Here is a 12,718-nt window from a genome sequence, read left to right on the forward strand (position 1 = left end):
CGCCTGTCTGTTGGCGGTTACCACCGCGGTGTTTGTTTCTACCGCCTTGGTGGTCAGAGTGTTAAAGTGGCTGTCTATGTTGGCGGTTTCCGCCACGGTCGTAATCCCAATTTTTCTTCCACCGGCCTGTTTGCGGTATTACCGCCGCTTTAACACTGACCGCCAGGGTTGTAATGAGGGCCATAGTCTCTGTCGGTGGGGTGCTGGAACCACCAGGCGTCAGTAAGTCTGGCTTCTCTAAGTCAGTGTTACCCATCTGGCGTAAAGGCCCTATTTTGCCCTGTTCTGTGGGCTGATCTGTAAAAGTTGGTGTGGGGTCCTGGAGTTCCATCAGAGAGCATGGTATTGAGCAAGGTCTTCTTCCCCCACACTGCTCAATGGAGTAACTAGGAGTTAATCATCACCACTAAGTGGTGTGCTCCTAGTGCAGCACCGTGTCTGTAGTGTACTTCCTAGCACTGGTGGGCCCAGGGTTTTGCATGTAATCCTTCCGCTGGTGGAGGTCACCTTTGTGGGAGGACGTCGTACACTCAGCTCCCACCAGACGCAGTCCCTGCAGTGGGCTTCTCCTCGGTTGATCTCAGCAGCCACAGCAGGGGCTAAATTCATCCTCAGCAGCTTTGTGTGTTCAAACATTTCACCCCGGGCTTAGGTGCTGAAGGCACTGCTATCAGCACAAGTGAGGGGGTTGATCTACCCCTCAGTCTCTGCAGCAGGTGCCATCTTTGATTGCTACCGTGGGCATGAAGCCAACTCTTCCCTCCTACAGTCCTTTGAGATGGTGAAGGCAGTTTGTTTTGCATAACCACAGTCAGGACAATACCCTCCACCAGCCATCGGACCACAAACAGCAGGCAAGAGCCCTGGGTGGCAGGTGAGAAGAAATGGGATGCGGAGCTGTATAAGGACGCTCCTACTTGACCGCCTCCTTTCAATTTATTCCTTTCTCTCTGGGGTGCAGCTCTATCCGAGGATCTCCTGTTCATTTCAGAAGGATTTTTATGCGGGCATCAAGCGTCTTTCAAATATCCTAGTAGTCTACCATGATTAAATAGAAAGAATGAACACTATTTGCAGTCTAGTGTCTGACATTTATACCTGAAATAACAGTACTAAATTTGTTGCTTGCGGATAAGCTGAGGGGTGTATTATAAAGATGGTGGTCTCAACACCACAGTTCACGGCTTGCTTTTATGTGCTCAAAGGAGCACCGAGCTCAAGCAGTAGTCTTGTTGTGTACTTACCTGTGCACCTTTGGGGAGACTATCAGCACTGTGGTGGTCTGAGTCTTCAAACTTAGGTCATTGTCTACCAAGATCACACAAGTAGGTAGGGACATTGGCACAGTCCTGAGTGCCACTACATAGATTCAGATTTAGTTAGAAGAGTTTCTGATTTTGCTGCACTTAACCTCTGTATGTTAGCCTTAAACATGGGTATGTGTATGTTTGTTGGTCTGTCTGCATGAGTGCCTGCATGTTATGTTTACTTGTCTTTAAACCTAAATGACTGTTGCTGTTGGTTTGTTTGTGTGGATACTGTACCCCCACCAGCGCCCAGAGGAAGTGATCTTTGCTAGAAAGGATTGAATGGACATTGGCACTCCACTACTTTCTCTATTTCCACTGTGATTTTCTCTGCTGAGTGCTTCCACTCCAGGAAAACTGTGCTTCACCCACCTTATTCTGAGAAAGGTTAAGCACTTGTTTTTTGTCGGTAGAGCATAAGCCGATAGTGCTAGCAGAAACCCTTGACCCAGCAGTCAGAGGACCTCTGGACACAGGTGTGAGGCATGGCATTCACAGGAGGGAAAATGGTCAAATGATCCTGATGCACAGAGAGAAAGCTCCTTGTGTACCACAGATTTTCGAATTTTCTTTATTACAACAGACTCCCACTTTGGGGAGCTATTGCTTCATACAAAAATAGAATGCAGCAGGTTCCATCAACTTGGCGGACCGTCCAGCATTCAATAGTAATAAAAGTGCAGCTGCCACAGTGATGAATGTGCATTCATTACATAGATCCCCGCCACTCAGACAGGGATCTCTAAATATGGTGGTCAGTCCTCCACAAAGGAACGAGAGAGCATGCTTCCCACAGCCTGTTGGGATAGAGGACTGTCCATCATTCTCTAAATGAGCCTAAATGCCTCTATCTCTCCAGCACCAATTGCATGTCTATCTACCAGTCCAGCTTGTTGTACAGACTATTTAGTACCTGTATGGGCATTCCTAGCTTAGCTTAGGTCCCAATGTTGTGCCTTTTACATTCATACACGTTTTATTCATATTTTTAGCAAGCCAGCTCTTAGCAATTTTTTTATAAATTTTATCAGCTGCCTCTTCTAGGAAGGCAGATCTCACGCTGCACACTTTATCAGCCATTGTACAACATGTAACCTGTGCATTTGTCCAAGGCTGTCATGTACAGTACATGATATGCTAAGTTGTATTGTCATCCCAGGAGTCAGTTTCCATCCTCCAGACACAGCTTTATGTCAGGCCTGTTCTCTGAATGCTGATGGGTTGTTATATAAACAACATAGTGGCCCAAGTAGGGTAGAGGGTATTCCGATCATGACCGCCCTGGGATGCATACCTTATGAGAGATGACCAGTCAGGCTTAACTTAGAAGGCACTGTGTAAAGTATTTGTGCAATAAATCATCCAATAACACAGTACAACACCACAAAAATGCACCACACAGTGTTTAGAAAATTATATAATATTTATCTGGTAAGATGCAGGCCAAAGACGATCAAGATTCAATAAGTATACGTTGAGATATCACTGTAAAAATGATTTAAAGTGTCTTTAGTCTTTAAAAAGCAACAAGTGTCTCTTGCAAGTACAAAGTACCTGGTTTGCGTTCAAATTCTCGGCAAGGGACTGCAGAGGAAGAGTTTTGTGGACGGGGAGGTGGAAGTAAATTTGTCCGGCGCACAAAGGCGATGCGTCAATGGGTTTTCACGCAGGGCAGGCATTGTATCTATTTCCGGCGCATAGACTGGGATCCTCTTCGGGTTGCGGGATTTTCGGACGCTCCGGGTATGATGCGTTGAAATCCTGGGCGTGCAGGATGAAGTCACAGGGGTTGTGTTGATCCGGTGTGCAATGCGTGGAAATTTCTGCCGCACGGCGGTCGCTGCGCCGATTTCTCTCAGGAAGTCGGGTTGCATCGTTCCGGCTCAGCTTTGCATCGATCCAGTGGGCCGTGCGTCGAAGTTCCAGTCGCAACGCTGGCCCTGTGTCGTTCTCCTCTTTGGGAAGTTGGGTTTTGTTGATCCGGTTCAGCGTGTGGTGATTTTCTCACCGTGATGCAGGCTGTGCATCGATTTTCGCCGCACAAGGAGTTCTTTTGCAGGAATGAAGTCTTTTTGGTCCTGAGACTTCAGGGAACAGGAGGCAAGCACTATCCAAGCCCTTGGAGAGCACTTCTCAGCACAGCCAGAAGACAGCAAGGCAGCAGGGCAACAGCAGGGCAGCAGTCCTTTGCAGAAAAGCAGTCAGGCTAGTCATTTGGGCAGCCAAGCAGTTCCTCTTGGCAGGTTGCAGGTTCTGGTTCAGGGATTCTTCACCAGTGGTATCTTGTCCAAAAGTGTCTGAGTTGGTAGGGTCAGAGATCCTGCTTAAATACCCAAATGTGCCTTTGAAGTGGGGGAGACTTTAAAGGGTGGCTTAGAAGTGCACAAGGTCCCCTTTCAGTTCCATCCTGTCTGCCAGGGTCCCAGTAGGGGGTGTGGCAGTCCTTTGGGTGAGGGCAGGCTACTGTCCTTTGACATTTAACTGCCAGAACTCCCACCCTCCCAGCCCAGGAAGACCCATTCAATATGCAGATGTGTACAAGTGTGAATGAGCATCCTGTGTTTCGGGTTTGTCTGAGTGGAATGCACAAGGGAGCTGTCAACTAACCCAGCCAGACGTGGATTGTAAGGCACAGAAGGATTTAAGTGCAGAGAAATGCCCACTTTCTAAAAGTGGCATTTCTAAAATAGTAATATTAAATCCAACCTCACCAGTCAGCAGAATGTTATATTACCATTCTGGCCATACTAAATATGACCTTGTTACTCCTTTCAGATTAGAATCTACCACTCAAACAGTATATGAGGGTAGCCCTAATGTTAGCCTATGAAAGGAGCAGGCCTCACTGCAGTGTAAAACAAATGCAGGAGTTTTACCCTAACAAGACATATAAACTGCACAGGTACATGTCCTGCCTTTTATCTACATAGCACCCTGCTCTGTGGGTTACCTAGGGCCTGCCTTTAGGTGTGACTTATATGTAGAAAAAGGGGAGTTCATGGCTTGGCAAGCACTTTTAAATGCCAAGTTGAAGTGGCAGTGAAACCGCACACACAGGCCTTGCAATGGCAGGCCTGAGGCATGGTTAAGAGGCTACATATATGGGTGGCACAATCAGTGCTGCAGGCCCACTAGTAGCATTTACTGGGCACATGTAGTGCACCTGACTAGGGGCTTACAAGTAAAGCAAATATGCCAATTTGGGTATGAGCTAATGTCACCATGTTTTTAAGGAGACAGCATATGCACTTTAGCATTGATTAGCAGAGGTAAAGTGTGCAGAGTCCTAAAGCCAGCAAAAATGAGGTCAGAAAAAGAGAAGGAGGAAGGCAAAAAGTCTGGGGGTGACCCTGCAGAAAGGCCATTTCCAACACTGAGAAAAGAACAGCACTTTCAAAACAGATATGTACAAGTATCAATAACATCCGTAGTCGGATGACAAACATGCTGTAAGGTTAAACCTCACAAAGAATGAAGATCGTAATCTCAGAGGTCCCCGAATGCCGTGAAAGAGCGTGGCCCTGGAGGAAGGCACTTACTTGAAAGAGGATCAAGATATCCATTTGAACCTACCCCTGCTCTGCAAACTCAGAACTAACACTGGGGTGGGGAACATGTCTTTTTAAACGAGAGACTGTATGATCAAAGGCATGGACATGAAAATAGGATTCCCTGTACAATAGTGGTAGCGGCCGCAATCTTGGAAAGGGGAGAAAAGCGAAATCATCCCAAATGCTTTTATAAAGAGCCTATTACAGAGCACCTTGACATATTGGTACCTTAATGTTAAATCTACAAAAATCTATGACTATTCCATGTTAATCGTGGAGCTTAGGGGAATAAGAATTGTAAGGGCCAAAAGATGAGTTTTAAGCAAAGAAATAGTGCCCAATAGCAGGGGTGGTAGCCTTTGTTTCAAATTGAGGATCCAAGATCATAAAAAGGAAGTCTGCTGTCAGTCTATTCCCTTACTCACCACCCATGAGCAAAAAAGTGAATGTGTAGTACATGATAATGTATAAAAAATCAAGAGGTTATAATACTAATACTGATAGTGGAGAGAATCCACGACATATAGCTCCTCAAAATAGTAGATTTAATGTGAGAAAAACACGTTTAGATAAATTCATATCAGTTCAGACCAAGTAACATCATAGTTGAGACCCCTGGTATGGGTCCTTAATCTATGCACCCAACGTTGTTCTTTTTTAAAAAGCCTGTTAGTGCATTCCCTGTTTTCTCTAACACTCTCCAAAATTACCCATTTCATGTCATCTGGTGTGTGTTTCCAACCTAGTTGAAGCTCGTTGACATCTTATTGTGCTACGATGTTCGTTAATGCGTGTCTTAACCATTCTGGTGGTCATTCCTATGTAGTGGAGATCGCAGGGACATAGAATCATATAAATTCAATTCTTGGTGCGACATTTCTTATGCTTAATCAACTGCCACTTATAGGTCTCCCCTGGACCCAATTCAGTAGGGGACTAACAGTACAATGTCCACATGGGTGGTGTCCTTTTACCTTCAGCCATGATTGTGGCAAAGTGGTGTCAGTGGTCTTTTTTGTCTTGGTCTGGTGTGGACTATTAGGTCCCTGATATTCTGTGTCCTCTTGAAAGCAAATAAAGGGTTGTCTAAAGGCTCCCCGCTACTGGTCAGTATTGGCCGTTTCTTGTTGATAATTTTTTAACACGATTGCTCAGGGATGTGAAGGTAGTCACACAGGTTAATTGGGTCTGTGAATCTTTTGTAGAGTTAGTCAATAAAACCTCCCTGGGTATATTGCGGGCTCTTTTGTTAGCCTGTGCAATGACCCGAGGGGGTAATGTCGGTCCTTTAATTTCTGACCGAGCATAACAGAATGTGTATGGAAGTCAGTAATGTCGCTACAGTTAATCTTAAGAATTAACCAAGAGGTAAGTTAGTCCTGAAGGATTTGGGATGGTGGCTGTCAAATAATAGTAAACTGTTTTTATCAGTCAGTTTATGAAAGATGGAAGAATGTAAAATTCCATCTTTTAAAATGATACGTAAGTCCAGATAAGCTACTTCCTCATCGGAAGTGGTAGCACTAAAAGGTAAATGTTGGCCGAGGGTATTCACCCAGTTCACAAATCTATTGGCCTCATCTATTTTTCTCTTCCATACAATCAGAATGTCATTTATATACCTTTGCCAGAGTCAGATGTTAGAAAAGAAAGGTTGTGTAGGTTCTAGAATGTGGCGTCTCTCAAAAGTATACATGTAGACAGGCTAAACTGGGAGCAAAGGTGCTGCTCATGGAAGTCCCTTGTATGAGGATGTAAGTCATCTTCAAACTGAAAAAAAATCTCTCAAGGCCAAGCTGGCACATTAAAAATCAAAGCTTATTGGGGACTTATAAGGCCAAGTATTGAAAGTGAGGATCTCCTCAACAGCCTCTAAAGTAGCGTCCTGTGGTATGTTAGTGTATAATGCTTCAAAATCCAGACATATCAGCATATCCGTGGTCCCACTAGCATTGATGGGGTCTAACAGTATCAAAGTGTCTTTTGTGTCCTTATGAAAGGCGGATGTTTGCTGAACAATAGGTTGGAGGAAAAAGTCACAGAATTTCGACAAGGGTTCCAGTATAGATCCTATCCCCGCAACACACATACTTGATCCCTAGCCTATAGGGCTCACTGACATCAGGTACCACATTTTGAATAGGGTAAGACGGACATTATTCTTACTTCCTCTGAACTAATTTATTTTCAGTCTTGACACAGGCCCACTTTTTCAATAAATATTTCACTATATGGCCCTACTAGTCAATTTTAACAGCTCACTTTCCCAGTCCCACGTTACTGCATTCACCACCGGCAATTCTCTTCAAAAGATCTCCAGTAAACAGCCCCCACAAGGGGCCCGTCAGACATTGCAGTGCCGGTCTGACGAGGAGCAAAGCCCGATGATGACGCATGTCACCAATTGGTGAGTGAGGGCTCCTGTTCCTGATTTTGGAGACCCACAGGGACCATTGCTGATCTCTCCTGCACTAGGGGTAGATTTGTCATATATATATATATATATCTATATATAAATAAATTCTTATGGAACTGTGCATCAGTTTTTCTATGATGTATATGGACCATTTTCTTTATGAAATCTCCCTCCCAAAAGCCCTCCTTTTCGTTCTCGGCACTTTAGCACAGCGGTTAGCTGTGGGGCATTTTCTTGATTGCATTCAGGTTTATTAGAACTTGTAGCAAATATGTCAGACCTTCAGGGTCTACGTTTTGATGAGGACACTGTCCAAGCGATTCTCAAAACCCCCTCAATTTTAGGGGAGGACAACAGTGGTCCTTCTGGTTGTTCTAAGGAATATTGGGACAGGTTATCATCCTTAAAAAAAGAGCTGATCAAAACTGTTTTGCATGGCACAGTAACAATGGAATATCTGAGGACCAATATTGCCCCTAACGGCCTGATAGTCACTAACGTACCACGTATATTTTTACAAGACCTACGATTTAGGAACGACCGGGCCCAGATATCTTGGAAATGTAAGTGAGATTGGCTAGTTCTGATCATAAATACTTCAAAAAGACTGGCTGATTCTCTCACTATCCAGATCTCCATGATGGAAGCGTCCATTTAGGCTACTATTCAGCTAGCCCAGTTCAAATCCTGATTGGCGGAAATCAATTCGGAACTTAACAAAACCAAAGAACACCTTACTCGCCAGAAAATTACCAAACTACAGAAAGATTGAAAAATTCAGTAGAGAGAAAGTATACCCCTACATAAAGGAGGATTATCAACATGAAGGAGGTTCAAGGTCTTCAGATGAATCGGGAAGCCTTCCCACTAAACTACATTCTTATCACCACAGTTCTAGCTCAGATGATTGGATTATTGATGAGGAATGGAAGAAAAACCCGTATCGCTAATTTTCTCAAATAAATATAGCACCTAAATTTCCGTACCCACAATTCCCAGTATGGAACCAACTTTCATATCCTTTCTTCGAACCCCACCCACATACACCGTTCAATCCTTTTTTAGGAAGAGGCAGGGGCAGGAGCAGAGGAAGAAACAGAGGAAGAGGCAAGAAAGTGCACTGGGCAACAGAAGAACCACAGATGATAATCAGTTGCAGCGGAGCGTCAGGAAAGAAGACCTAGTCGTCAACCTTTCTGACAAAATACTAACTTCTACAGAATTAACAGTCCTAAACAAAGGTTTGGGTTTTGTTCCCACTCCGAAAGAAGACTTATTTCAACTTAATTGCAAGATAACTACGCTTTTTCGGAAAATTCATTTGCATTTCTTCTTTAAAGACCGCCTCAGTACTACTTTGATAGGAGATACCAATTTGAGGAAACCATCCCCCTTCATGTCCCCTCCCAGTGTGGTACCTATTGAGGTCTTAACGTTTGAGAAAGCAGTTCACTATGAGATTGGCCTATTACAACCTACACAACCTTTCCAAAACGTATTGAATAATGAAAGACAAGCTATCCGCTCTTTATCCCAATTTCCAGATATTATTATCAAACCTGCAGATAAAGGGGAGCAATTGTAGTTCTAGACACTGCATTCTTCAGATAGAAATGCAAGAGTTTACTGAGTGACACCACATATTATGAACACATAGGCCCTCATTATGACATTGCCGGTGACTGCAAAAGTGGCATTACCGCCAAATTATGACCATGGCGGTGATACCACCCATTGACAGCCACTGTACCACATCAACCTCCAGGGCGTTAACACCACTGACTACAGCGGTGGCCATAAACAGCCAGGCGGAAACCAAGGTACCACCCACCATATTATAACATAGCAAACAGCCATAATTTCCGTGGCGGTACCAACGCCATCAAAAGCCTGGCGGAAACACTGCACACAAGATGAAAGACTCACCTTCAGGGACACAGAGGAGACTGCCGCTGACATAGAACCGGAACTTCAAGTCTTCCCGATGCGCTTCTACGCCATGGCCCTCCTGGAACACCAATGCCAACGGAACCCAGGATTAGGTATTTTTAACCAGTAGCCTTTAATAAACGGTAAAAAAAATAACAAACCACAAGTCCTATGAGTCTTCACACAGGGTCAACCATTCCCAGAACAGCGTCCTCTTGAAGAGCCTCCCCCGATGTTCCTTGCTCCTCTTTCTTCGCTGCTCTAGCAGCCGAGCTGATAAGTACCAATAGTGTGTATTTTTACTAGTGATTTAAAGTGTATTTTTTTCAGTGTTGTGCTTTTCTATCTACAGCATCGCCACAGGAACGCTCGTCACTCCTTTGCCGTCGCTACACTTGATTATCTTGGGCTCTCAGGCTACAGGGCCACACATCACTGTTCACGCTTAGCACACTCTACCCCCTCATGGGACGGGCGTCAATTTCACTTTTCAATTCAGAGTGAAGGACGCCGGTTGCGCGTAGTGATAATCGGGGCGGTATTTTCAAAGTGTGTTTCTCTCTTGTACAAGGAGCCTGCCTGGAGTCTGAACACCTGTTGTAAATGGGTAAGATCAATTTCATTATTTATTAAGGGGACACGACCCAGGCAAATACATCATATATATATATATATATATATATAACAAAATCTTATGGAACTGTGCATGCGTTTTTCTATGATTTATATGGGAATATTATGCACAGGACCATTTTCTTTATGAAATCTCCCACCCAAAAGCCCTCCTTTTCGTTCCTGACTGGCCTCTGAAGGCTCCTAGTCCTTTGGGCCATCTAAGGAAGTTTTATACCTACAAAGTAAATTTTAATCCATCCTCATAAACCTTGTGGTCTGCTAAATCAAAATCAGAAGGGTGCGACTTAAGTTTTGCAGACAGGGTACTCTGTCACCACTGTGATGGAGAACCCTGTCCACCACCTCTAAATCAGCTCCAGAGACCTACCTAATGCAAATCAGAACTGACCCTTATCCTTCCTCATGGGGACTATCTATTCCAAACCAGGGTCATCTTACTCATTCAGGCTGTGGCCAACTGCTTTTTAGTTGGGAAATTTGAGATTCACGCCACAGAATCTCACTGACTAAGCTACGCCCCTGGGGATGAACAATGATTGTGTCATGCAACTGGCAGTAGGGATCAACATGAAAGTTAAAGAAAATTAAACTAAAGACGTTTGAAGGTACTGAGATACCGTAAGTGTATAGAATAAAAAGCTATGCATTTAAGTTGTTTCTCAGTGCTATGCGCATAACTTAAAGGATGCGTAGTGCACAAGACAACTGCAACTGTAGTAGAAAGAGTGCTACACCTTGTAGCGAATGAACAGCACATATTTCCTAGTGAAGCATTGTTTGGTACAGTACATTTTTCCAAGAAGCATACAACAATTTATTTGTGCCAGCTGATAAAGCGGCAACCATTCGTGCTTTGTGGCAAACAACATCATAACAAACGGAAGAAATCCTGTTTTTACCAGGAAGTATCATCCAAGGTGCAAAACTAAACCGGAACTTTCAAGTCCATCTACTTAAGTTTCAAATGAGCAGGAAAAACTCAGGAACTGTTATCATTGCATTGTGTCACCAACAGAGAACACAGACTGTGGAAATAAAAGAAAGGAGGTGTACTTTTAAATCAACAGCAGCTAATCTCTTTCCTCAAGTATATATTAAACACAGTCCCCTTTGAGCCAACCATGTTATTGGTACCACTTGGAGGGATGGGTTCTGATTTGAAATTTATTGCCAAGGTATGAATGCCTAGAGAATGAAAATATGTGCTAGCGAGTCATATCGCTTTGCCTTTTGTGAGTTACCACTCCACTCCCAAGACACCTTGATGTAAATGGATTTTTTTTCACAATTTTTAGTATTGTGAATTTTATTATTAAAAATTACAATTACAGTAAATGTGATTATATAAATTGATAATAATTATAATAGTAATTATGATTATATTAAGTACACCAAGTAAAATGTATACATTTTTAATTCATTTCTTTTTCCAGACCTGGTGGTGAAGGACCGTGCAGCATCATGAAGAAAACTGAAACAACCACATCTTGTCCTTCTGATCCCCAGTGTGTAATTCATTTATGGTCAAATGTCTACCATGGAGTTATGCTGACAAGCCCGCAGGGCTACTCATCATGGAAAACATTTTTAGAGGCAGTTCAAGTAAGGAATCACATTCCACTGTTAGACATTGAGAGAAATGTGGGAAGCAACATGGTTCACCAAGTATTTTACTACAGGAAGTGCAGGAGTCTGGTTACTATGAAGAGCGATTTACAGACTATTGAGCGAAAAGCTGAAGCACGGGTCAGTGACAATGCTGGAAAGAGTGAGTGCACTAGTAAACGCTCAAACAGGAGAACATCATTAAAGTCAAATGTGTATGCGGAAGAATGTATATTTTGTGGAAAGATAAAATGCTACAAGGGAACATCATCGCATGAGAAATTAATCAAGGCCACAGACCGTGGAGTTGGCAAAAGGCTTGGGGAGTGTACAACCATTAATTGTGATTAAAAAATCTTATCAATTTGTAGTAGAAACATAGTAGCTGCAGCAGCCCATTATCAATCATCTTGCTATAGGAACTATACAAGGGTTAAAGCAAAAGTGGAAGATCATGCATCCGGCATTCAAACCGATGATCACTACAAAAATGTGAAAGAAGAAGCATATGATGAACTATTTCAATACATTAGAACTGTGATTATTCCTAACAAAGAGGTAATATGTGTGACGCGTCTCACTGAATGGCTTGAAACCCCCATGACATGCAAAGGATACAGGGAACAGACAATTCAACCAAGAAGCATATTACAAGAATATTGGACTCTGAGTTTGGTGACAGCCTCCACATGTTCCCAGACAACCAAGAAAGATTATTGGCCCAACCTGATAGTGTCATGCTGCAGGACGTTGTAAGAGAAAACCAGAGTTTGAAAAGAGAATTATCAGTTTTAAAGGTTAAGGCAACAGACATGAACAAGATCATTGATAAAACATCACTGCATACAAGAACAATGATTAAAACAAACTTGACATCAACACCTTTGCTATATCATCCATCAGACATTGATCAAGATTCATTTACAGTGGTAATGTTGGGATTGGTAAAGCTCTAGGGGGTTGTGAGGAGAGCTACCACTTTACCATATTATAGTGTGTACGCTCCTATTTGGAACTCTCCAGAATGGACTTGTGACAGGTTGGCCGCACCTATAAAGAAGAAAGGGTTTTTGGAATGGGGCGCCTGGTTAATAATGGGTGTGAGGCCCTCAATATGGAGATGGGGGGCAATCTCTCTAAATTCAAATACCTCCATATAACCAGCTGTATGAAGTGTGTAAAGGAAGAGAGAGGGTTCGAATGATCTGGAAGAGTTGCTACATCAGAACCCCCCTAGAAAAAGGAGGTTACAAAACTGTACTGGTTGATACTGG

General features: G+C 43.3%; 1 protein-coding gene across 1 annotated transcript in view; it reads left to right on the forward strand.

The window, feature by feature from the left end:
• The first annotated feature begins 12,049 nt into the window (after positions 1-12,049).
• CTCFL (CCCTC-binding factor like) overlaps positions 12,050-12,718 on the forward strand; it is a 197,308-nt gene continuing 196,639 nt past the window's right edge. The window contains exon 1 of the mRNA XM_069201618.1: positions 12,050-12,388. Coding sequence (XP_069057719.1) covers positions 12,050-12,388 — 339 coding nt within the window. The remainder of the gene's footprint in view (positions 12,389-12,718) is intronic.

This window comes from Pleurodeles waltl, chromosome 7 (genome assembly GCF_031143425.1).
Source record: "Pleurodeles waltl isolate 20211129_DDA chromosome 7, aPleWal1.hap1.20221129, whole genome shotgun sequence".
Taxonomy (NCBI): Eukaryota; Metazoa; Chordata; class Amphibia; order Caudata; family Salamandridae; genus Pleurodeles; species Pleurodeles waltl.